This window comes from Molossus molossus, unplaced genomic scaffold, assembly GCF_014108415.1.
Source record: "Molossus molossus isolate mMolMol1 unplaced genomic scaffold, mMolMol1.p scaffold_m16_p_7, whole genome shotgun sequence".
Taxonomy (NCBI): Eukaryota; Metazoa; Chordata; class Mammalia; order Chiroptera; family Molossidae; genus Molossus; species Molossus molossus.
In genome coordinates this window covers 89,979,501-90,006,866 of record NW_023425401.1, presented here as the reverse complement: position 1 = coordinate 90,006,866, position 27,366 = coordinate 89,979,501, and the positions used below count along the sequence as shown (strand labels likewise).

At 38.0% G+C, this 27,366-nt stretch overlaps 1 protein-coding gene across 6 annotated transcripts in view; it reads left to right on the top strand.

Moving 5' to 3' along the window:
* Positions 1-27,366, top strand: part of GRM8 (glutamate metabotropic receptor 8) — a 759,794-nt gene that overhangs the window by 668,928 nt on the left and 63,500 nt on the right. For all 6 annotated transcript variants that reach the window (XM_036246517.1, XM_036246519.1, XM_036246522.1 and 3 more), the window contains one exon: positions 3-938. In XM_036246517.1, the coding sequence (XP_036102410.1) occupies positions 3-938 (936 nt within the window). The remainder of the gene's footprint in view (positions 1-2; positions 939-27,366) is intronic.

Below are 27,366 nucleotides of genomic sequence, written 5' to 3'. Positions count from 1 at the left end.
AGGTGGAAGACATGCAGTGGGCCAGGAGAGAACACACGCACCCCTCGTCTGTCTGCAGCCTGCCATGCAAGCCCGGGGAGAGGAAGAAGACGGTGAAAGGCGTCCCTTGCTGCTGGCACTGTGAGCGCTGTGAAGGTTACAACTACCAGGTGGACGAGCTCTCCTGCGAACTTTGCCCTCTGGACCAGAGACCAAACATCAACCACACCGGCTGCCAGTTTATCCCCATCATCAAACTCGAGTGGCATTCTCCCTGGGCTGTGGTGCCTGTGTTTGTTGCAATACTGGGAATCATCGCCACCACCTTTGTGATCGTGACCTTTGTCCGCTATAACGACACACCTATTGTGAGGGCTTCAGGACGCGAACTCAGTTATGTGCTCCTCACCGGGATTTTCCTCTGTTATTCCATCACCTTTTTAATGATCGCAGCTCCGGATACAATCATATGCTCCTTCCGACGGATCTTCCTGGGACTCGGCATGTGCTTTAGCTATGCAGCTCTTCTTACCAAAACAAACCGAATCCACCGGATATTTGAGCAGGGGAAGAAATCTGTCACAGCCCCCAGATTTATCAGTCCTGCATCCCAGCTGGTGATCACCTTCAGCCTCATCTCCATCCAGCTCCTGGGAGTGTGTGTCTGGTTCGTGGTGGACCCCCCCCACATCATCATTGACTATGGAGAGCAGCGGACTCTAGACCCCGAGAACGCCAGGGGAGTGCTCAAGTGTGACATTTCCGACCTCTCGCTCATTTGCTCCCTGGGGTACAGTATCCTCTTGATGGTCACTTGTACTGTTTACGCCATCAAAACGAGAGGCGTACCAGAGACTTTCAATGAAGCCAAACCTATCGGATTTACCATGTATACCACCTGCATCATTTGGTTAGCCTTCATTCCCATCTTTTTTGGTACAGCCCAGTCGGCAGAAAAGGTAAGTGCAAGAAATGCATTTGTCAGCCCTTCCCCTGGATTGAACTTTTTCTTCAAGGTGCTCCCCTGCCTTTGTCTTTGATTCACTTATAGTCTCCCAAGGTGATCAGTGTGTGGTGTTCTCATTTAGCAATACAACACACACACACACACACACGCATGTGCACACACACAATTTCCTCAAGATTACTTTGCTCTGAATATGTGTTGACTGAGGCTGATATCCCATGAAAAAAACTTGAATGTGTTAAGAGGCTGGGACCGACAGAGCTCACATCACTTCTGGGTCTCTCTTTCCAGCTCTGCTATCTACTAATGTACCTGTTCTTTACCAAATGCTAATCAAAAGAGGAAGGAGAAAGGGCAAACATGACTCACAGGGGCAAGTGTCCCAGAGATACCCTAATGCCTAACAGATGCCTCTTTTTCTGCTTCTAATGTGACTCTGGGTTAGAGCTCTTCCTTAATAAAGATGATGGTTTTAGTCACAGGAGGAGGTTTTAGTAAAATAACAGCAAAGTTTTATAGTGAAGAAAAAATGGAAAACATCTTACTATTTGTCCTTAGCCTCAACTTTTATGGCTTTTCCACAGGTGGAGGGTGATGGTGAGGATTAAAGAGAACAATGGGCAGTTATCCAAAGCAGTTTTATAATTGTTTAGACGTACAGCGGTTCTCAACCTTCCTAATGCCGCGATCTTTTAATACAGTTCCTCGTGTTGTGGTGACTCCCAACCATAAAATTATTTTTGTTGCTACTTCATAATTGTAATTTTGCTACTGTTATGTCTTAGGTGACCCCTGTGAAAAAGTCATTTGACCCCCAAAGAGGTCGTGACCCATAGGTTGAGAACCACTGGTTTAGAAGGTGAAGATCAGTTGTTGAATCTCTCCAAAGATTTTTCTTTTGTCAATACTCACCTCTTCCACATAAACCACTGCACATAAAGAACATCTCTGTGTGAAAGGCAGTGTGCATGGAAATGGATGCATGTGGTTCTGTGTACAGAGAAGCAGAGAACTGATATTCCATGAATTACAGGGTTTGGTTGGTATGCTAGAGACGAGTCCGTTTGTGAAGAAAAAGCAAAGCAATCTTTCTGTAATGGATAGCCCTTCAGCTCAGTGTGCACCTGAGGAAGTTCTCTCAGATGGAGGACTTAAAGGTTGTTCCATCATCATCAAAAGTCTTGAGGAAATCAAACATCCCCGGGACAATGACATTCCCTGGTCTCTAACGTTCCAAGTGAGGTCATGCATGACTCTGAAAATCCCAACTAATTCAGAAGAGAAAGTTCTCAGTAAGGGCACGGAGAGCTCATTAGTATGAGCATTCTTCCCTTACCCAATCAATGTGGCCGGCAACCACGTTTGGACAAAAATGTAATTCCGCAAACTTGTTGAACAGAGAAAACTTCTGTGGATTCCAGACCTGTGACCTTTCATAATTTGCACAGCCGATGGAGGTTCATGAATATTTTATGTGGGACCTAGCATATGGCAGGAAAGAAAGTAAGACAGTTTGGGGCTCTATACCTAATAACTAGAAGCCATTATATTTTGACATATGCAGATGGAAATTTATTAGAATCAAACTTGTAAATTTAAGTTAGGAAAGAATATGTGAGTTGGAAAACAAGTTTCTCAAAGTCTATTGGGTCTGTTTTGATATGGTTAATAGTTATACTAGCCAGAGTAAAACAGTGTTTTTCAGGTTATGGAAGTATCTGTATTATGTGAATTATTAATAACTTAATAATAACAACTTCAGTAGTATTTGTATTTGAACCTAGGACTGCCTTTATTTTTAGATACTGGTTTATCTGGACAGGGCCCTAAGTCATTTATTTTGCTTTCTTGTGGACAATAAATATTTAACCAAATAAAATCTTTGGAGTTCTGATATCTAACTTTCTTTTCTAAAATCTATTTTTTTTTACATTTTATAAATTTATATTGTGACTTTCAAGGTTGTGGGGATGTACAAATACATTACTAATAAGATGTTACTTTCTATTCAGATAAACCCTTCAGTGCCTAGATTTTTAGAATAAATAAAATCATGGTCCTACATCAAGCTATTGGAGATCATCACTATAGTTAAAACATGCATTATGCTAATACTTTTTTTAAGGTGATTAGAAAAACACAATAACCACTGTCTCTTAGAACAAAAGCTGTGCAGAGCTGCAGCCACCCCAAGGAGCAGCGACAGGAGCAGGAGAGTTTCAGGGTGAAATGGACGCATGGACATGTCACGAGGCCCCGTGCTGGGAGTCTGCAGGGGCTGCGCGTCCGTCTAGTTCGCGTGTGTGTTTATAGGTGGAGACAAACCCACACCTTTAGAAGTATTACTAATGTGGCTAGACAGTATTCTTTTTCATTTCTTAACTTTAGGAAATCAAAATAAGTCAAAGAAGCACATTGTAAGACAAATGAAATAATGCCACTTGGAATTTATTTTGTATTTAGTATATGATTGAACATGGACAAGACTAAGGAAATCAATAAGAAGCACTGATTCTAGGAATGTTCAGAACATTATAGTCCGCAAATTATTTAGTCAGTCTTGGAGTAACTGAATTTATAACAACTCTACATCAAGAGCTATTATACAATAGGTAGCTAAGATTTTGCTACTGAAGTACTTTATATAATACACTTATGTGTCATCTGAACACTTCACATTAAAATTTGCTACCTGCTATTCTCTGTTAAAGTCTTTATTATTCAAAACAATACACAAAGTTTGAGAATAGTTTTTTTTATATTGCTTAAATTATTGACACATTAAAAGTGAATGAAACTTTAATATCTCTAAAAGAAGGCTTTAAACAAGTTTTATTGACTTAGGAGGACCAAAGAGCTGATCAGTCCTCCTTTCTCACTTATAATGCTCAGCCAGTTAACCCCACCGTTATCAACTTGAAGTGTTTGAAAGGGCTTGGCAGCCCACACATCCATTAATTCAGCAGATTCTTATTTAGCATGGCATCCAGCATTGTGCTAATTATCAGTCCATGTCAGTCTGCTCTCCCTGAAGCTTTCATGTAAGGCTCAGTCTGGCTCCCAGCCGATGCTGCTTGACATCTGCAAACACCAGCAAGGTGCCAATCTCAAGGGCAAGAGAAGATGAGGAGGAGTCAGATGTGAGATGAAGAAACAAAGACGAGAGCTATGCATCCTGTAATTGTACAGTCAGTGATATCAAGTTTATAGCACAGAAGACAGTGGAAGAGCAAAATTTCTCTAGCATGTATTTCTCTAGCTTCTTAGAGTAATGTCTACAGAGGAAAACATATCTAACCACATAGGTCTCTCTGAAATTACAAGAGAAGTAGGAATAAAAAAGTAAAATTAGTTGAATAATTTTGACAGATGTTTCAGACAACCTCTGAGTAAAATTAAGTTGTAAAGGGACATTAGTAGCATTCACCAAGACAGATAGCTCTGTCGTCACTCAATGATGAAACACCTTTTAATTTCTGCACATTCTTTTTTCCCCCAGAATTTGAAATCAAGATGAATCATGTTTATTCCAATAGACCTTAATGATATCATTTATTAGCTTTGTGCTTACTACTACATTCTAGGTCATCATATAAATGTACTTTTTCTTTTCTTATGGAAAAATGATGGGGAGTAAGGGGGGGTATTCTGAGGCATGAACATGGACTAACATGAAGTCTCATAATTGTGCTGAAAAGACAAAAGATGAAAATATAATTAATGTAATAGTCAGGAAAAGAATCCTCAGGGATGGTTAGGGGCTATGAAGATGTCAAAAATCTCTTAAGTACATATTTTACCATCTCTAATTGCTCTCATAAAACCAATCTTATCAGACAAGGGTTATGACACTGCCAAGCTCCAATGAGCACAATGCTTTAAACACAGTGTCACATAGAAACAAAATAAAACACCCTAAATATGGAAAAGAAAAGAAAACTCAATGTCAAAACCTCAATACGTCCCCAGCCGGCCTTTCTCCCTTCACACCCTGGATGAATTGTACAGCTGCTGTCTGGTAGCTCAAGACAGAAACCTTAGCGTCATCTCCTACTCCTCCCTCTACTCACTCCTACCTCCATAATCACCCCAGCTGGGCACAGGAGGTGCACCCCTAATGTGAACGGTACACCCTTCTGTTGTAATTGAGTCTTGACTGTTGTTGGCACATCAATGGGGGGGATTTACTCAGGCTGATCAGCTGCAAGGACTGGCTATGACCACTGACCACTGACCTCCAGCCATCTTGGAGGATCAGCTGTGCAGGGCCCACCACACAGAGCAAGACTTACTTCAGCAGGGCTCTGGTACCCACTGAGCTCACCCCTTGAGAGTACTGCTTCTGAAGGGGGTTGGGTGGTGGTGCTTCGATGTGGTCTGAAGCTGTCCACTGGGTGTGCTGGCTCTGGGGCCTCCCGGGAGGTACAGGCCAAGGTCAGCCACTGCCTGTGTTTAGCCGGGACTACCAAGAATAAGCCACAAAGCTATCTGCAGATGGCCGCTGCTTGTGCTGAGCTTGAAGGTGCCCTGGCAATGCCAAGCTATGAATCGAGGCTGGCTGCTGCTACTGCTGGGCCTGGGGTCATCTATCAAGCAGTATGGGGCTTGCTAAGGACAGATGCTGCTTGTTTGAGAGATTTTAGAAAAATCCGAAGCGTGAGCTCAGACAGGCCAGTCCTATGGTAAAGCCACTGGAAACAGCTTGAGTGGGCCTGAAAGTTGGGTGGGGCAGAGCCTCAGGGAACCACCAGGGTGGGGTAAACAGTGTTAGCCAAGCTGCTAGAGTCCCAGATATTGTGCCCATTTGCCAGGCCCATGGGGGAGGGACTCACCAAAGAAACAACAGCTTCTGCCAGCACATCTGTCTGGGAAAAAGCTGCCTGTCCAGCTCTCGCCCCAATGCCAAACAACTCAGTTCTTCCCCATTTGTCTCTGGTGCCTCCCCAACACTGAAGCCCAGAAGGAGCAAGTCCGAGTAAGTCTGTGCGGGCCCTTTAATGGGAGCTGCCTGGAGCTCCAGCAGCCTCAGTCTCCCTCTTCCTCAGTTCTCGCTGGTTTTACAGCTAGAAGTTATGGTGCCTTTTCTACCTGGCACTGGAACCCTGAGCTGGGGGTCCTGGTGTGGGATGGAGACCCCTGACTCCTCATGAGGACCTTCACAGCCGAGGTGCCCTCCTGAATTTTATCCACTACACGTGGGTGTTGGACCAGCCTGTCCGCCTCCGCCCCTCCTCCAGGCTCGATGTGGCTTCTTCCTTAATTTCGTAGTTGTAGGACTTCCATTCAGCTCTATTTCAGGTGGTTTTGAAGGATGTTTGTTCTGTAGTTTAGTTGTAATGTTGACATGGTTGTGGGAGGAGGCGAGACCGTGTTTACCTTCCGGCCATCTTGACCGGAAGTCCCTCTTACATCTTCAAATGTAATCTTTCATTCATTCTTAGAAGGTAAGCAGCGTTTGTCTGATGCATAGCTGAATGAATATGTCGCTTAACATAGAGCCTCTTATGTTACTACATTCTGAATGTGGGCTAATTCAATGAATGAATGGAGTGTCTTACACAATAATCATATAATACTGGAAATGCTTATTTATGGTTTAAGTTAAACTATGGCATAATGGAAATATGATATATACATCTTATTGTGATTCCCATTACAACATTTTTTTTTTCTGGAAAATAAGTTTTCTCATTTAAATGATGGGCCATAACATTTATTTTTAAGTTTTTGTTGTCATCACTTATTCTGAAATAAAACTGCTAAATAATTAGAGAGAAATGCAAAGAGGAATTATAGTTGTCCTTAATTCTCTCTAAAATACACAAAGCAAAGGAGAATGAATGTGATTATCCAAATACTTTAACAGCATCATCTTGTATAGCACCTGAGGATTGAAGGCCAGAGGAGTGCAGGGAAACAGATGTGTGCGTGCACTTAGGAGGGGCGTGAGCTCTGGACGGGAGGGCTTGGGGTCAAATCCTGGCTCTGCTGAGCCAGCTGGGAAAATGTAGGGCAGTCGCCTGCCTCTGCGCCCCGCACTCCTCAAGCAAGAGCAGGTCTGAGTCCATACCATCCAGGAAAGGTCAGAAAGATTAAATTTAAAAACCAACAGAAACCTCCTCCTCCTGTCTCATTATGGTGTCTTTGTATAATAGACCTCTTGGTAGTTTCACATGATATGTGTCATGAGACCTGTTTAGCTCATAATAAGCAATTAGTAAATGTTGGCCATTATTCCTAGTAGGCTATATTTCATGAGAGCAGAGACCTTACTTGATTAGCTCACCATTTTATCCTTGACACCTCGCATAGAATCAGGCCAGGATAGGTTTTCAGAGACATTTGTTTAGGGACTGAATATATTCACATTTATTCACATAATTGCCTCAATTTCTTCAGTCATTTAGACTGGGTTTGTCAGCGCCCCAACTGGAAGTGTGTTTGCAAACAAAGGGGCTTTCCTGAGGGTTTAGATCCTATAAATTACAGCAGTTAAAGAGGGAGGCAGAACTCCAAGAGGAGGAGAAAGAGAAAAGAGAGTTCTACCTGAGGCAATAGATAACTGCCTTCAAATATTTAGCAGAAAATACTGGAAGTAGCAAAGTGTCATCAGAAAGAAGTTGCTGACACATTTAAGTTAAAATCAAATAACTCTAACAAGAGTTATAAGAGGTAGTTCTGAAAAGAATAAATAAAACTGCTGCCTTAAGAAACAGGCCAGGTAAGGAAAGAACAGCCTGAGAAACCTGGGGTAGAGTGTCATCATGACCTAGACAACAATGGAAGCAATTTTCAGAAAAGATCAGACTAGAGGTAGTTCCCAGCCACGCTGCCTCCTAACATTTCTTTACTTCCTTAGAATAGTGGGAAGTAGAAATGATGATCAATATCTGTCTTGTACAGTGTTTTCTTTTCTTGTTAGCTTACAGTTATTTGAAGCTGATTTTTCTGAAGGTTTCGTGATGTTCCACTGTAGTCATAGAACTATCTTGGATATTGTGGTAGATTGTGCTTAGGCAAGATCCATCATACCAGACTATTGCAATCAGCTCTGGAAGGGAAAAAAACAAATTTGAAAAAAAGGAAAAAAAATCTCATTGGTGCATTTAGTCAAAATGATATGCTTGTGAAGATAGAGAGGAAAAAGTGAAATAATGAGATTCTAGGGCACAGTGTATGCAAGCCTTTTAAGTAGCTCTCCTAGGGAAGTTGCCTGAGCTAGACTTATTACTTTGTTTCCAGTTGTGCTACATATTAGCACTATAGAAAATTACCAAATTACACATTTAGGGCAATTCTTTTGGGGAATGGCTATCTTATTTGACAGCACAAAAAAATATTTCCTCAATGAGCTTTGTTTAGATTCTGTGATCCTTCATTTTGGGGCTCTGGGGAGCCTGTGGAGCCCAGGACTACTTAAACATTTGGTTTTTAGTGAGATTGTGGCATTTTTCACATTCATCTTTTTAAAACTGAAATTGAGTTTACAGAGTTTTTATTTTTATTCCCAAATTACAATAATTTAATCAACTAGACAATTAGTCAACCTGGAAACTTAGTCTTAGAATTAACATGTCTCGTCAAAATGGTTTAACTTTCTAAATATAATGGAAAATGTTAGAATACTAGATTTGATTAAGATTAAAACATGAATATTTTCTGAGTCAGTAATGACCATGACTTGATTTTTAAATGTTTAGGAGCATGTCATACAAATAGACTTTTAAAAATATATATAGACAGAACTCTAACGACACCTCAAACTATAGATTGTACAGAATATAGTGACTAATTTCCTTATATAACCCCAAATTGCATTTCCCATGATTCAATAGATGCTTATATCTCATGCAGCTCACAGGGTGCCAACAAGAGCAGATTGCAAGAGAATAGTTTCTTTGGGCTGTTCCCAAAACACATTTTTATGTTGGGAAAATTTTTTTAAAAATCTCTAAAAGCAGTTTCATATGGGTTAGTACCACCTACCTCAAAGTGTAGAAAAATATTTGACAAAGATTTAGTATAAATTCTATGCTATTTAAAATAAATGCAAGGCATATTTATTTGCCTCATGGAAAGAAATATATATATAAAAAAAACTTAGTCTGGCTTCTGATTCAAGATATGGGCTGGCACAAACATATATATTCCATCCCTCTAAGGCAGTGGTTCTCAACCTGTGGGTCGCGACCCCTTTGGGGGCCGAACGACACTTTCACAGAGGTCGCCTAGGACATAACAGTAGTAAAATTACAGTTATGAAGTAGCAACAAAAATAATTTTGTGGTTGGAGGTCACCACAACATGAGGAACTGTATTAAAGGGTCTCGGCATTAGGAAGGTTGAGAACCACTGCTCTAAGGTAACAATGAAGTAAAAAAAAAGAGAGAGAGAGAGAGAGAAAGAAAGAAAGAAAGAAAGAAAGAAAGAAAGAAAGAAAGAAAGAAAGAAAGAAAGAAAGAAAGAAAGAAAGAAAAATGGAAGGAAAGGAAAGGAACATGGAGAGGCAGAGAGAGAGAAAGAGGGAGAGGAAGTCATACTACTTTTTGAGCCAGCACTAGGTAAAAAGATTTGAGAAAATCCTGAAAAATAAGTCAAATGGGTCTGATTTGTGAAGAAATTAAAAGTGGAAAAGCACAGCTCAAGAGATGCAAGTGGTTCTTACCATGGACGTCCCAGATAATTTCCAACACTACAGTCAACATAAAGACCTGAAGCAGTCATTGGAGGGACCATCAAGACAGTATTTAAAGAGCTACATTACAAAATAACTGGGCTAGTAGAGCACCTCACTTTCCCTTTCTGTTCTAACCTCACATGCAGAGAGAGTATAGATTAAAATTACAGAATTTAACTCTAAAGAATGAGATCATCTGATGGTAGAATTACCTTGTACTCCTAGAGTAGGAATAATAAATAAGGCACATAGAGGTAAATATAGATTCTATATAGGAAAGAGATATGTTAAATTTCTCAACTCTGAGAAGAAGTTCCTCCAGGGTGGGTCCCCAGTCACTTGCTTGCCTCTATCCTTGCATCTTTATAAGAAGCCCATCAGGTAAGACAATCACAGACTTAATATAGGTTCATAGTCTTCCCTCCCGTCCAAGGGAAATGCACATCACTGATAATCCTTGTCAATAAATCTGGCCCTTCAATTATAATTATACATCAACAGCCAAAGATTTCATAATAACAGAAGAAAACCAATAGCATAATTTTTTAAAGACAAAAAAGACCCTCCTGGCCAGTGTGGCTCAGTGGTTGAGCGTCGACCCATGCACCAAGAGGTCTCTGGTTCAATTCCTGATCAGGGCACATGCTCAAGTTATAAACCAAATACCCAGTGGGGGGCATGCAGGAGACGGCCAATCGATGTTCTCTCTCATTAATGTTTCTATCTTTCTCTCCCTTCCTTTCTCTCTAAAATCAATAAAGAAAAAAAAAAAATTAAGTCCCCCCACACACAACCAAACCAGAAGTAATTCAGAAAATAAAAGGTAATTTTTTTAAAAAGAATTTTAATTACAATTCCAAGAGAATCAAGAAAATATTGAACATACACTTGTGCACAGGTTGCTATAGAAAAGATTAAAAAACAAGAAAAATAATCCTGAAAATTAAACTTATGAATGTGAAAATAAAAAGCTGACCAGATGGATTAAAATATAGGGTGGCTAAGGTTAAAGAGCAGAGTGGAGATCTGAAACATAAAATAAAAGGTAGAACTATAAAGAAAAGGAGAAAAAGGAAAAAAGAGAAAAGTTAGAACAAGTTGAGCATGGATGCAGGATCCCAATGTTTATCTAATAAACATCTGAGAAGAAGAAACATGGGGAAAGAAGAGTAAAAAGTGAGCTAACAAATAACGGAAGAAAAGTTTCACAAACTGAGGAAAGCAATTCTTACATTTCACTAATCGAGAGAACATTCTAAGACTTTTAGAGGGAAAGCAGAATAAAAATCAGACCTCATATGCCACCCTGGATTATAGAAGGCAAGGAGCAAAGATTTTCTAAGGAAAAAGTATTTTAAACTTACAAATGTGTAGCCAGCCAAACTATCAATCATTGTGAGACTAAAAATGTATGTGACTCAGAAAATATGCCTACATATCTTATGTATGAATTATTCTGGATATAGTTCAACAAAATAAGAAAGGCATATCTGATGACATGAATAACAGTGACAATTACTTATGACTTAGGAAAAAAAAAGACATTTAAAAATGATTGTAAAAGAATATATTAGACCCTCATGTCTAATTGCCCTTTAAAATGCAAAATTTTAATAATTATGTTTATTTCCTCTTTTATGAGTCCAGTGTGCTACTTGGACAGATCTGAAGGGAATAGCATTTAATAGCTATAGCACAGAAATTGCTTTTGTATTGGTCTCACATTGTTAGAAAGAATTTAGAAACAAAACACAGAAATGGCCCAGCCAGTGTAGCTCAGTGGTTGAGCATCGACCCATGCACCAAGAGGTCACCGATTCAATTCCTGGTCAGGACACATGCCCAGGTTGTGGGCCCAATCTCCAGTGGGGGGCATGCAGGAGGCGGCCAATCGATGTTCTCTCTCATTTATGTCTCTCTCTCTCTCTCTCTCTCTCTCTCCCTGCCTCTAAAATCAATAAAAAAAATATTTATAAAAAAAACAGAAATGTTAACTTATCCACTGAAGTGAATGTTAATACTATAAACTCTGTAATATTAATAGCGATATAACCTTAAAAAAATTAGTAGGTGCTTAAGGAAGATCAACAGGGAGGAAATTGTGCAAAAACACTAAAGCATTCACCATTTTTTTTTCTTTCAATCCTTACCTGAGGATATTTTTTCATTGATTTCCAGGTAGAATGGAAGGGAGGGAGGGAGAGAGAGAGAAACATCAATTTGGGAGAGATCGATTGATTGGTTGCTGCCCACATGACCTCCAACGGGACCGGGGATCAAACCTGCAACCGAGGTACATGCCCTTGACCGAGAATCAAACCCATGACCCCTCAGTCCACAGGCCAATGCTCTAACCACTGAGCAAACTGGCCAGGGCAAACATTCACCTTTTACTGTGAGTAGTCAACCGACACAATCTAAAATTGCTATCTCAAGAGATCTAAGTGTGTTATTTAAAGTACAACAAAAACAAAACAAAAACCTATTCAAACTTTTTAATCCTATAGAACAACATTGGGATATGGAGAATGGGTGATGGAGGGTTTTAATTTTATTTAATAAATGCTTAGATTTTATTTAATAAATAAAACTTGCCCTGGCCATTATGGCTCAGTGGTTGGAGCATTGGCCTACGTACAAAAGAAGGGTCACGGGTTCCATTCCCGGTCAAGGTCATGTATCTAGGTTGTAGTATGCCTGACCCAGGTCTCTCCCTCCCATCTTTCCTCCCTCTCTCCCTCTCTAAAAGTCAATAGAAAAAAAATCCTTGGTGAGAATTAAAAATTTTTTAAATGAATCAATAGAATGGAAATAGAAATCATTGAGTACAGAAAGATTTAAGTGAAAGTTTTAAGAAAAACTTTTCTCAGACAACATGAATATATATTTTTATATTAGGGGATTTGGTGTATAATATGTATTTGGAGAAAATCCTATAGATACGGAAACAGGTGAGTGATTTGGAATTGGTAAAATGACTCAAGATCTTGATCGTCACAAATGGTTTATGAATATCCTCCATTTGGGGGTGAATGTCATTTCTAAACAAGTATTTTTAAGGGCTACAATTTAAGAATCAACTTACAGCTGATGATTACATTTCTTCAAAACTATCGAATGTTTGCTACATGTAAGGACTTTTGCTTGATGTTTAGAAAAATGCAATTATGAGCAAGAAGTTTGCTGTCTGGTCATTCAGGGTCAAGTAGGGGGACCAAACCAAGCACACATATGACCGAGTGTGGTTACTGTGAGGGGATCCAGTGATGACAAAAATAGGAAGGTAGCATCTCCTTTGAGGGATCAAGAAAGTCTCCATGAAGGAAGGGGAATTAAATAGGCCTTGACGTGTGGAAAGCAGCAGATGAAAGCAGACTTCACCAGGGCATTGTGTACAAAACCTGTGACCCCAGAGCTGACTGGAGTTTAGCAAGGAGAGCTGGGTGACCCAATTTCCCCTGTTCTTCATAGCACTCCTTTTACCCTGGAAAAGTATTTTCCAGTGTGAGCAGTAAATTATAGGGTTATGCACAAAATAAGGCCTGTCTGATCATTGGCAGCCATTTAGTGGTATTATGCCAAGTTTGTACTTCATTTGCTAGGGGCATGAGCGTATTTGAATCTTTCTGAGCATGGCTATATTCTCAATACACTGACACTTTGCGAGATTTCTTTGCCATGGTGAGTCAGATGAATTGTAGTGTGCAAGGATAAGAAAAGACAGTAACAAGATTATTGACGAAATCCAGGCAAGAAATATTGGGGACTTGACATGTGGCCGGGAAAGTGGAAACTCATTTCCAGTTGAATTGGGAACAAGAGAAGACAGTGGGAGGTGGGGCACTCGCACTGTGCAGGCTGTGGCTGTGTGTGACAACTTTCTCTGGCTGCCTGCCACAGGACGCCATCAAACCCGACTTCAGAAAGAGCCTGTAGCTTTCCCTCTGATGCGGGCTAAAGGAGAAAAGGAGAAAAGGAGAAAAACTTATTAATAATGACTGCATCTAGCCAAGTATAGAGAAGGATTTTGGGGCCCAAATGAGTGAAGCTGGGTAAAAATCAGATTGTATAAATAAAAGCAAAGTTAAAGATACAGGGACAAGAATATTGGTAGATTATAATTTTCAATAAATAAATCTGCCAAATAATATTTAAATAAAGTTTGATTTTTTTATTAATTAATGAATTTATTTTTGTTACAGATGTTTCTCCCTTTTCCCCCACTGATCCCCTCTCCCCCTCCCTCCCCGCCCTGTCCCCAGCTTTGTTGTCCATGTCCATTGTTCATGCATACATGCATATAAGTTCTGTGGTTTATCTCTCCCCTACCACTCCCTCTTCTGGGGATTGTCAGTCTGTACCCCACTTCCACATCTCTGGGCTACCCCATTCCTCAAACTGTTATGTTCATTATATTCCACAAATAAGTGAGATCATATGATACTTGTCTTTCTCTGTTTGGCTTGTTTCACTTAGGATAATACTTTCCAGGTCCCTCCATGTTGTCTCAAAGGATAAGAGATCTTTTTTTCTTACAGCTTCATAGCACTCCATTGTGTATATGTACCACATCTTTTTTATCCATTCGTCTACTGATGGACATTTGGACTGTTTCCAGATCTTAGCTATTGTAAATAGTGCTGCTACAAACATGGGGGTACATAAAGTTCAATAGTTGAAATAAAAAGGCAAACTCTTTAGAAATAAAGTCAAATTATTTTCAAATGATTGTGAATCCAATTTAAACATATAATTATCATTGTCATTATGTAAATTTAGATGTTAAATGGATTTTATGTTCTAGTAATGTGAGCAAATTTTAAGGTAATCTTGATTTTCTCTGCTTGCCATGGTCATGACCAAACTCATTTAACATATTTTTCCTTACTATGTATCTCATTTTTGTATAGCTTTGGGACCCTTACATATAAAATGTTAATCAGTTTTCAATTATACTATTATTATTGCTCTTTAAAATTATTTCTAAAACGTCATGTATTGAGTCCATAAGATAATCTGCAGAGTTCTGCATTCTGGCAGCATCCTAAGTCTTATTGGCAGGAAGAAGATTGAGCAAACAAAGCCAACACTAATTGTAGGGTTTGTTTGTTTGTTTGCTTAAGAATGATATGCACTTATTTTTATTTTGGAAAAGTCTTTTTACTTCTAAAATAACAATAAGTTGAATGTTTTCATCAGAATTTTATATTCACTATTTGTTCAGTCACATGTATCTCTGGAAAAACACCAAGGGATATAATGTTTTCTGTTGTCTCTTGGCCCAAATCCTGTAGAATACAGCTGGTTACATAACCTTTATGAGTATATGCAAACACACCGTACACACACACACACACATGCATATTGCTGCTGTTGACTTCATGTTCTCAGGCAAGGTTCAACGTCACGGTTCTCCTGCCAGCTGTTTTCTCTGAAATGCTTATCCACACAAATTCAACTTAACCGAGACCCGTATCGGTAGATCGCGAGCCTGTTACAACCGTGACGCGTTCACGCCAGCAGACGGCCTGTCACTGTAGCCCTGCCCTTTCCTCCACAAAATACCTTCCCACACTGACGTGTCCAGTAAGACCACAGCTTATCCAGCACTTGGTTGTTCGCCTGTATGTTGTTAAGAGCTGATAATGACAAACACAAAATAAATAATTATACCTTCCGTGAAAGGTGTAGAAGGTGGCACAAGGAGCAGCATGAGTCGGGGTGTCAGTGCCCCAGGAGTACAGAGTGCATGCCTCCAAAGATGGCCCTAAACTTATTTATTTCTTCCTCACTCATTACTTCTAGTATATTTTATACACCGAATATGCATATATTTGTGAGTGCTAATGATAGCCCCCACCTTATATTTTCCCCGCTGTTGCATGCCAGGAAGCCATATTGCTGCGAATGTCTTTTTTGTCCCCTTGATCTCATCTTCCTTCTGCTCAACTTTTCGCGGGCCCCTGATCTTGGCCTTTCTCCCGGCACCGTGCGGGGAGCCCTCCTCACACGGCTTCTGCGAGGAAAGCAACACCCAAGCTTTTCAAACGGCTTTCTTAACCTCTGCTCTTGCATGTGTACAAAAACTGTGAACGTAAACCGTCCAGATACAAAATATGAAAGCAGTCCAACACCCAAATGGTGACATTAAGATACCTAAAACCAAAATGTATCATTTTTGAAAGAGAACTATTTATTGAATGCCTCTTATCTCCCAAAACCCAGGCTAAGCTCTGTATGTGTAAACAATCTTCTTTTATCTCTAAGACGTGAATTTTACAGATGCAGGGAAATTGAGTCAAGAATGTTTACCTTCCTACTGCTACTATGAGGTGCAGATGGGGCTGAACCTACTCATTTGACTATAGGTCTCATGCTTTCAGCTGATACTTTATATTTCTCCATTGTGCTTAATCTTTTTTTTTTTTTTTTTAAAAACCTCTTTATTGCTATCAATGTTATCTCTATTTTCAGAAATCGAAACTTGAGAGTTAATATAAACTTTCTACTTCCCTTTCACCCCTACTTATACTCTGTCAACAAATTGTATTATTCATTCGAAACTTTTCCTAGGTCACACTCCCAAAGTTAAATATCTTCCCACTTCCAAGGTCAAATTCCTAGTCTAAGTCGGGGCTTCTGTGGTGACCTCCTGGATTTGCTCCTTGACAGTAGCTTCTAGATTTCTGCCTTAAAGATGTTCTACACACTTTTTCTGCTTTGTCACCTTTTTAAAATATTTACTCAATCAACCAATATTTATTAGCAATTATTCTAGAATCACCAGTGTAAAATCAGTCTCTTCTACTAGAATTCTACTAGAATCGATGCTGTCAGCATCGTACAGAATGAACGTGTTAAATAACTTTTCTTTTGTCTTCTTCCTGACTTTCACTTCTTGCTGGTCTCACAATGCCTGTTAAAGTACAACACAAATGGTTTTCAGCTATCAGGCTTTTGTTGAATTAAGTGAACAGGAAAGTGGTAAACATTTTCAAGTCAAGTCTGAGTCAAGGTGGCCAGAAAGTGACTTGAAGACCAAAGGAAAAGGTTTGGACTGAATGGTTCTTGTGTCATTAACATCTCTGTGACCTTAAGGAAGCACGTTATCTCCTCTGAATCTCAGTCTCCTTTCCTATAAAACAAGACTCTACTGGGTAGTCTCTCTTGGAATATTAGAGCTTAGGGAATATAATTGCCCCCAGGATGTTCAATTTCCTCACAATTTCTTTAAGATCTTGTCTACTTTTTAAGATGCTCTTATTGTAGAAAAAAAAAAAAATGCCAGTTAGTTAGGAAATGGTCAACCACTCAGAGGCATGACCTAATTTTTAAGTAAATGCCCAAGAAGATTATTATGCATGTGTAGTGAAGGATGCAAATGAATGCGCAAAGCATCTTAGAAGATAAATGGGCTTGAGGCAGTCATTAGTCTCATAAACCTTAACCAAGTGCATTTACATCCACACAGCACAACACAAACCTATGATCCAGAGTCTGAATTACTTTCCCAAAAGCCCCATGGGGCATGTACTCACACCATATGTTTCTTTCAATTTTACTGAGATATCTTAGGCAGGGAAATTAGAAAACACTCAATACTTTACATTAATTTCTACAATTTTTTGCTCTCTGGTTAAAAAAACAAAAGTGAGCTATAAAGTCTAGATGACAGTGGACATCTCATAGTTTATCAGCATGTGCTAATTAAGCATCGCCTCGCTTTGCTTTGGCACATTCTACTCATCATTACTTCTTGTTTGTCATTCAAGTAATTTATCCATGGTAGAAAGACGGGAGCACTGGCTGGAAGACTTTGGTGTGACTCCAGAGAAGTTAGTGTGGGGTGTAATCTCTTGTTAGAGATTGATTTTGATTTCACTCACATTTGTGAGTTCCTTATCCCTTTCTACCATATTTCCCTTGTACTTCCAGCTAATGCAGCATCATAAATCGTTCTGCCACAGTGCCTCAGGAAGACAGGAGGGAATTATGTCTACCAAGCAGCCCTCTCATGACAAATTATAGAGTGTTGGTAGCAAGAACCAGTTAAATACCCTCACATACCTTTGAAATTTTCTCTCATTTGATTTTATTTTTTCTTTTCTCATTTCACTCATTCTATGGACCCTGGGAGAAACCTGGTGTTTTCAAGTCCTTTGGTAATGGGAAAAAAGAATAGCTGTTATTTTCTTGAAAATAAATTCATGATAGTTTGACTTAATTCAAGTATGGAAACCATGGAGGTGACAAGAATTTTCTTCCTGTTGGTTACAAACTTTATAGGGCAAACAGAGAAATACATATTTGTTTTGAAAAAACACAGCACATATTTCTAACACAAAATATGTTAGGGTCCATTCTAACTGACCACACTTTGCAATAGTTATAAATTGTTCATTATTTTAAATAACACCCTGAGCAATAAAATTGTATTCAGTCTGATTGCATGGAGGAGCATGGTTACCAAGCAGTGGTTACAAATGGATATTGAGCCCGGCAGCTGGGATAGAAAGCCTGGTTTGACTGTGTACTCTGTGCCATGTTCTGCATATATTACTACTCTCAGTCTCAGCTGTCTCCTGCGAAGAGGGGATGACAGCAGTATTTAGGAGACAAGACTGCTATGCCAGCGTTGATGACGGTGATGAAGGTGAGATACGGAGCCTTCATTTTACATGGCCAGCCCACCTAAATAATTATGACATTTTCCATCTTCTTTCTTCCCTACTTTTTGTGCTGATGCATTTGGGGAATTGAGAAACTTTATTTTTATATTCTTATTACGTAAATCTGCCCTAACTATAGCGCCCTATTGTTTTAGTATAGACCTAGCCCCAAATAGACACTAAATGTTTCACATTTTTATCTAGCTAAATAGAGTAGAGCTTACTTATTTAATATCAATTATTACATGATTTTGGGTTTTAAAGCAAAATTATTTTTATTACTGTAATATGACTCTAAATAGAAGAATAGAAGAGGTGGCATTATAACACAATTTTCTTATGCTCCTTTTTTTTCTATTCCTCACACTAGAATACTATATTTTATCAGGAAATAATCTTTACCTTTGTGATTCTTAAAATATTTGTTTGTAATATATGTTAAAAAGCATGGTTATGTATTTTTTTGAGAAAATAGCCTCAATTTAACATCAATCAAATATATTTCTATATAGCAAAATTTACTTTTATATAATTTTCACAACATAACTTAAATAAAGTAAGGTATATATAGGTCACAACATTTTTCAGTTTGAAACCTTCATTTATAAATTCTTAAAGCATGGCTTCTTTTTCAAGTTGCTTTACATATTCTCTTTCTCAGAATATTATAATAATTTAAAGTTATTCTATATGAGCTGGTATTTTACCAGAGGGTTCTCTTTCTCATCACTCTACTACTGGTCTCATGCTCTGCATGGTTTGGTCCCATGTGCCAAACAGCATGCGTCCTTCTGAATCCTGATGTCAACCAAACATCTATTTTCAGGCATTAAAAATCTGAACCGACTTCAGTGTCTGTTTGAAACCTTTCCAACATCATCAATCACATTCATATTTGGGTCGTCGTTTTCCATAAGAGGTCTTCCAAGGTGATTTCACAAATTCTCTTTGAGTTCTCCAGAGGAACAAAGTTCAGAGTTTTCTCTATTAGTTCATATTGTTGTGAGGAGCTGCTTACAGATGGAATCAATGGCACATTTTCTCAATAGCTCAAATCCCCTTTATTGTATCTTACTTCACAATTTCAGTATTTTGCCTTTATTTTGGAATAGCTGGTCCTTTCAAGTCATCTCTCCCATTATTAAAATGAAGTTCTACACATATCATATCAAAAAAGAGTTAACTATTTTAAAATGTAATTTTATCGCCGGCTAAGTGGTTGAGTGTTGACTCGTGCACCAAGAAGTCGGTTTAATCCCAGTCAGGGCACATGCTCAGGTTATGTGCCCATTACCCAGTGAGAGGCATGCAGGAGGCAGCCAATCGGTGTTCTGTCTCATCGATGTTTCTCTCTCTCTCTCCGTCTCCCTTCCTCTCTCTCTAAAATCAATAAAAATATATATATATGTATAATTTCATCATAATATCCTGAAATTTCAGTGCCCTTGGATAGTACAGCAAATTTGAAATTGTTAATATGTGTAGAAGGGAAATTATTATTTACAATACTAAAGTATTCTATTTCTGTATGAAGTGCTGAAAAACAAAAGAATATCTATTACATTTTATATCTCAACTCAGTATATGTTAAGTCATTATTTTCCAAAAATGATAATAGATTAGGATTGCTAGATTTATTAAATAAAAATACAAATGTTCAGTTAAATTTAAATTTCAGATAAACAATGATTATTTTGTATAAATACATCCTCTATAATATTTATGACATCCCCAAATATTAGGTATTGTTCATCTGAAATAAAAATTTAAATAGGTTTTTTGTATTCTGTCAGGCAAACACTCTACTAGGTTGATGATAATAATAGATTTATAAGACAAATGTAAATAACAAGCAAAAAGTTAAAATCTTAAAATTATTTGCTACAAGAATTTAATAAAACTTTACCTTTAAGGTACAAAGCATTAACTAACAGTACAAATACAAATTTAAATTACAAGAAAAGACATATCAAAATAGACCTGTGTTCCTTGGATAGATAGTGTAAGTGTGATGGCTAATTGTTGTGGTGAGCAGAACAAAGTCCTCCCAAAGGTGCAAACACTCTAATCACAGAAAACCGTGAGTGTGATGTTTCATGGCAAAGGTGAATTCAGGTAGCAGATGAAATTAAGGTTGCTAATCAACTGGCCTTAAAACAGGCAGAATATTCTGGATTGTCTGACTCCGTCTAATGTAACTGTAAGAGACTTTAGAAGTAGGAGAGGAAGACAGAGTCACAGTAATGCCACTGAGAAAGATTAAACTGGCTGCTGCTGGATGGAAAGAGGCCAGAGCCAAGGAACACAGGAAAAGGGATGCTCCCCCAGGGCCTCTGGAAGGAAAACACCTGCCAACACCTTGATTGCAGGCCCGTGAGACCCTTTTCCAACTTTTGACCTCCAGAACTGCAACATAAGTTAGTGTTGTTTTAAGCCACTGAGTTTGGGGTCGTTTGTTACAGCAGCAGTGAGACACTAATACAGTGGGTATGTCCTGTGCACATCAGTGCTTCGGCAGACTCCTTGTGTGATTCTCTGCCATTTTAGACATGGTATACCGTTCCTTGAGACCAATTACCTTATTAATAATAATGATTGTATAAATATGTTTCACATTAAAAGCCTTTTATAAAATATATGAATGCACAATTTGAAACAGTAAGTTAAGATGATATGCTGAACGTTAATCATCTTAATTTCCATGTAGTCACATGTACAGTGAATGAAGCTGCTTTAAGCATTCTATCGTTTCCATATTTAAATATTTAATTCATAAAGATGGCTATATTTTTCCCTGAGTAGTAAGAAAATACTAAACTTTAAAAATATGTTTGTTCAGCACATTTATATAACAGAAAGAGAACAGCAATGAAATACGAATTGCCTTCCATATTCTCTAAGTTCATTAGTGCAATAGTCTCCTTTTTAAAGTATATATTTTAATTTTAAATATAAAACACCCAAATTATAAAAATATTGAGAAATAGAAAAAGGAAAAGAAAAGCACTTATAATGCTACTCATCTAAAGCACATGCTGTTGTTTGGCAGAATGTTTTTTTTTGTAAAGTGGGTTTCAACCACTTAAAAAAAAAAAAAAAGATTGTGTGATATGTCATTTAGTGGATGACAGTGATATAGCCAGTGTACTTAAACATTGTCCTGATCTTAGGCATTGTTTCCTTTGAATTTTTACTATTCTAACTACATTGGAAATACAGTCACTATCCAGATGTCATTTTGCACAATTTTTATTGTTATTTGAGGATAATGTCCTTATAATTTTATGTAATTAAAAAATCAAAAATAGGACATTTTTAAAGATTATAATATTCATTCTCAAATTGATATTAATGCACATTAGCATCAACACTATAGAAAGTTCCAGATTTAGTACATTTTATAAGCCTTTGGATATATAAACTAATTTGTAGGTGAAAAACAAATACTCCAAGTAGACTGATTTGGGGTACTGGGAAGATCTTTACAAATCTGATTTCAGTTATTAAGCTACATAATTTTGAATGAAAATTTCAATTATGATATATGGTAATATAAAACACAGTCATTGTAAAAACAAAATCCAATATACAGGTGGAATGAAAGTAGTATGTGATATACATATATATATATAAATCACAGACACCTATGATGAATAATTATGAAAAACTTCCAGAGACTTTCATATAATGAATGATCATACAGGTGAATAAAGTAGATAATAAGGATTATAATATTGTTACTAATATAGTATGCATTAAATTTACTTGCTGTCTTCTAAACTCTATCTTAAAAGAGACTCATGATCAAATATTGCATTTCATGTAAAAAAAAAATTCTGCCCTATGACCCAGAGATTTCACTTCTGGAAATATATCCAAAGAAACCCAAAACACTAATTCAAAAGCATACAGTCACCCCTATGTTCATTGCGCTGTTATTTACAATAGCTAAGATTTGGAAACAGCCCAAGTGACACATCAGTAGATGAGTGGATAAAAAAAGCTGTGGTACTGCATGGCCAGTGTGGCTCAGTGGTTGAGCATTGACCCGTGCACCAAAAAGTCGCCAGTTCGATTCCTGGTCAGGGCACAAGCCCAGGTTGTGGGCCAAATCCACAGTCGGGAGCATGCAGGAGGTGGCCACTCTCTCTCCAAAGTCAATAAAGAAAAAAAAAAAAAAAAAGCTGTGGTAAACTTACACAATGGAATACTACTCAGCCATAAAAAAGAAAGAAATCTTACTTTTTGCAACAACATAGATGAACCTGAAGAGTATTATGCTAAGTGAAATAAGCTAGAGAAAGACAAGTACCATATGATTTCACTTATATGTGGAATCTAATGAACAAAATAAATTAACAAACAAAATAAAACAGACTCATAAGTACAGAAAACAGACTGACAGTTGTCAGAAAGGAGGGCAGTTGGGGGATGGGTAAAAAAGGTGAAGGGGTTAAGGGAATAAATACTCATAGACACAGACAACAATATGGTGATTCGTAGAGGGAAGGTGGGGTGGCAAGAGGTAGAAGGTAAATGGCAGTTGATGGAAGGAGACTTGTCTTGGGGTGGTGAACACACAATGCAACATACAGATGATGTGTTATATAATTGTACACCTGAAACCTATATAACATTAACCAATGTCACCCCAATAAATTCAATAAAATTAATTGGTTTTTTTATCCTCACCCGAGGACATTTTTTTGATATTTTGTTCAGACAGAGCAGGAGGGAGGGAGAGAGAGAGAAACATCGATGTGAAAGGGACACATCAAGTGGTCGCCATCCACATGACCCAACCAAGGCCGGGGACAAACTGCAACCGAGGTAAGACATGCCCTTAGCGGGAACCAAACCTGGGTCTCCCCAGACTGCAGGCCGACGCTCTAACTGCTGAGCCAAACCGGCCAGGGCTAAAATTTAAATTTTTAAATCAATAAAAAATTCTTAGAATCTAGTTGGTACAAAATTATAATTTATTATTTTCCAATAGAATTTAGAATTATAATTAGTAAAATGAGAATTTAATCTACAGTGGGTAAAGATACAGATTTTTCTTTAAAGTTTATAAATTTCTCCATATACATTTTTAAATTTTGTAAGAAATTATCTTTTTTCAGATCTAAAAATGTTGACAGTCATATTCAAAGTTTCTTTTGTCATATAGTATTTTCTTGCATTTCTCTTCTCATTTATCTTTGCATTCTTTATTTTCAATTTATTGAGTAGAAGCAGAATTTGGGAGAGACAGAAAAGTACTAATACCAATTGAGTGCCTACTATGCTGAGCCCAGGACCTATTGCTATAAGTGCTTTAATTGATCACAGTTTTACAAAGGCCATAATCATAAATATCCTCCTATTTTGCTATAGTAAAACTTGGTTTCACCAAACTTTATTATTGTGAAGCCGAGCTATAAACTCAGATTTGGCTTTAAAGCCTAAAGACTCCAAAGTCTGAATGTTAAGGTATATTGTAGTCATTTATTTTAAGCATTCACTACACCTATATTGAACTGGGCACTATAAAAACACATAGAAATTGAAATGCATGTTATCCATGTAGCGTGAAATCTGATTGGTTGTTGGTATTCCAGTTGCAAGTCAATAGGAGAATTTAAAAACAGATGGACCACAATACCAGCATCTGTTGCACTTGCTGGGGCTACGTTACCAGATATTGGACTCCAGGGGGGCTGGGTACTGTTTTCTTCATCTCTGTTTTCTTATATCCAGGATAGTACTCAACACATATAGGTATGCAGGAGAAATTTATTCAAGGAATGAACCAACACATGAGAACTCTATTCTCTTCACATTGTTTCTTTATAGAACCTGATGGTTGAAATTGTGTTCTTGAAACACCCAAAGAAAATGTTGAAATAAACTACATGTGGGCAGTTTTAATTTATAAAGAGAGTGATGGTATATTCAAAATATACACTTTGATGTGAAGGATTTGGGACAGCTATTCAGGATTCAATATCTAGGTTGACAGAATTAATGTCGATGAAAAGGCCTCTAAATCTCCCTTCTCTTGGTACCCATTTTCTCAGTGTTTCTACTGTTTATCTTTATATCATAATCTGAAAAACAGGTTTCCCCTGAGTTTAGATTCATTCCCCTAAGGTTAAAAGTAAGGGAAGAGAGGTGATAATGAAGGAGAAAGCAGCCTGTGACAATATGATAATAATCAATAGAGGAACATGAAGTGAAGAACGAATGGACATTAGGCTGACAATGTTAGTGCGGGCTGGGAAGTACTATACGGACAAGCTCCTCCTAGCTTCATGGTTCAGATTTGTTAGTGCCCCACTGCACTGTCTTAAGAAGTCCGAATTCCAGAAATATTAAAACTGAAATAAAGCAGGAAGAGCCACGGATGGAAGTGAAAGTTATTGAGTCTGTGTATCCTGAAAAGCATCAGCCCTTTTATTTTTCTGTAATAGTTTATTGATTTTTATTTATTTTTTTATTTAATTAATTAATTTATTTTTGTTACAGATGTTTCTCCTCTTTCCCCCACTGATTTCCCCCTCCCCCTCCCTCCCCGCCCTCTCCCCAGCTTTGTGGTCCATGTCCGTTGTTCATGCATACATACATACATATAAGTTCTGTGGTTTATCTCTACCCCCCACCCCCTCTTCTGGGGATAGACAGTCTATACCACTCTTCCACGTCTCTGGGACTACCCCATTCCTCAGGCTGTTATGTGCATTATATTCCACAAATAAGTGAGATCATATGATACATGTCTTTCTCTGTTTGGCTTGTTTTGCTTAGGATGACACTTTCCAGGTCCCTCCATGTAGTCTCAAAGGATAAGAGATCTTTCTTTCTTACAGCTGCATAGTACTCCACTGTGTATATGTACCAAAGCTTTTTTATCCATTCGTCTACTGATGGACATTTGCGCTGTCTCCGGATCTTAGCTATTGTAAATAGTGCTGCTACAAACATGAGGGTACATATATTCTTTCTGATTGATGATTCAGGCTACTTAGGGTATATTCCTAGAAGTGGGAACACTGGGTCAAATGGAAGTTCAATTTTTAATTTTTTGATGTAACACCATATTGTTTTCCATAGTGGCCACACCACTCTGCATTCCCACCAGCAGTGTACTAGAGTCCCCTTTTCTCTACACCCTCGCCAACACTTGTTGTTTGATGATTTGTTGATGGTGGCCATTCTGACAGGTGTGAGGTGATACCTCATTGTTGTTTTAATTTGCATCTCTCTGATGATTAGTGATGTTGAGCATTTCTTCATATGTCTCTTAGCCATTTGTCTGTCCTGTTTGCAGAGGTGTCTATTTAGGTCCTCTGCCCATGTTTTAATTGGGTTCTGTCTTCCTTTTGTTGAGTTGTATGAGCACTCTCTATATATTGGAAATTGACCCCTTATCTGATATATCATTGGCAATTATGTTCTCCCATACAGTGGGTAGCCTTTGCATTTTGATGATTGTATCTTTTGCTGTGCAGAAGCATTTGAGTTTGATGTAGTCCCATGTGTTCATTTTCTCCCTTGTTTCTGTTGCCCTAGCTGATGTGTCAGTGAAAATTCTGCTGCGTATGATGTCTGAAATTTTGTTGCCTACAGTTTCTTCTACGATTTTCATGGATTCATGAGTCATATTTAAGTATTTCATACATTTTGAGTTTATTCTTGTGTATGGTGTAAGTTGATGGTCTAGTTTCATTTTTTTGCATGTAACTGTCCAATTTTCTCAACACCATTTATTAAAGAGGCTGTCTTTACTCCACTGTATGCTCTTGCCACCTTTGTCAAATATTAATTGAGCTTATTACCTTGGGTCCATTTCTGGGTTCTCTGTTCTGTTCCACTGGTCTCTATGCCTATTCTTGTGCCAGTACCAGGCTATTTTGAGTACAGTGGCTTTGTAGTATAACCTGAAATCTGGTAATGTGATCCCTCCTACTTTGTTCTTTTTTTTCATGATTGCTGTGGCTATTCAAGGTCTTTTTTTGGTCCATATGAACTTTTGAAGCATTTGTTCTAGTTCTGTGAAGTATGGCATTGGTATTTTGATGGGAATTGCATTGAATCTATAGATTGCTTTGGGTAATATGGACATTTTAATGATGTTAATTCTTCCAATCCATGAATAAGGTATGTGCTTCCACTTTTTTATATCTTCCTCTATTTCTTTTTTCAACGACCTGTAGTTTTCTGCAAATAGGTCCTTTATTTATTTGGTTAAGTTTATTCCTGGGTATCTTAATTTTTTTGCCACAATGGTAAATGGGATTGTTTTCTTAGTTTCTCTTTCTGTGAGATCATCATTGGTGTATAAGAATTCCATCAATTTCTTGACGTTAATTTTGTATCCTGCTATTTTGCCAAATTCATTTATTATGTCTAGTAAATTTTTGATGGAGTCTTTGGGGTTTTCTACATATAGTGTCATGTCATCTGCGAATAATGACAGTTTCACTTCCTGCTTTCCAATTTGGATCCCTTTTATTTTTTCTTCCTGTCTGATTGCTGTGGCTAAGACTTCCAGTACTATGTTAAGTAAGAGTGGCGAAAGTGGGCATCCTTGCCTTGTTCCTGTTCTTAAGGGAAACGCTTTTAGTTTTTGCCCATTGATTATGATGTTAGCTATAAGACTTTCATATATGGCCTTTATTATGTCTAAATATGATCCCTCTATTTCCACACTGATGAGCGTTTTTATCAAAAATGGATGCTGGATTTTGTCAAAGGCTTTTTCGGCATCTATTGATATGAACATGTGCTTTTTATTCTTCATTTTCTTTACGTAGTGTATCACATTTATTGATTTGCAAATATTGTATCAGCCTTGCATCCCTGGAATGAATCCCACTTGGTCATGGTGAATAATTTTTTGCTGTGTTGCTGGATCTGATTTGCTAGTGTTTTGTTCAGGATTTTGGCATCTATGTTTATCAGGGATATTGGCCTGTAGTTTTCTTTCTTTGTAATGTCTTTTTCTGGTTTTGGAATTAGAATTATTCTCGCCTCATAAAACGAGTGTGGAAGTCTTCCTGCTTCTTGAATTTTTTGAAATAGTGTGAGAATGG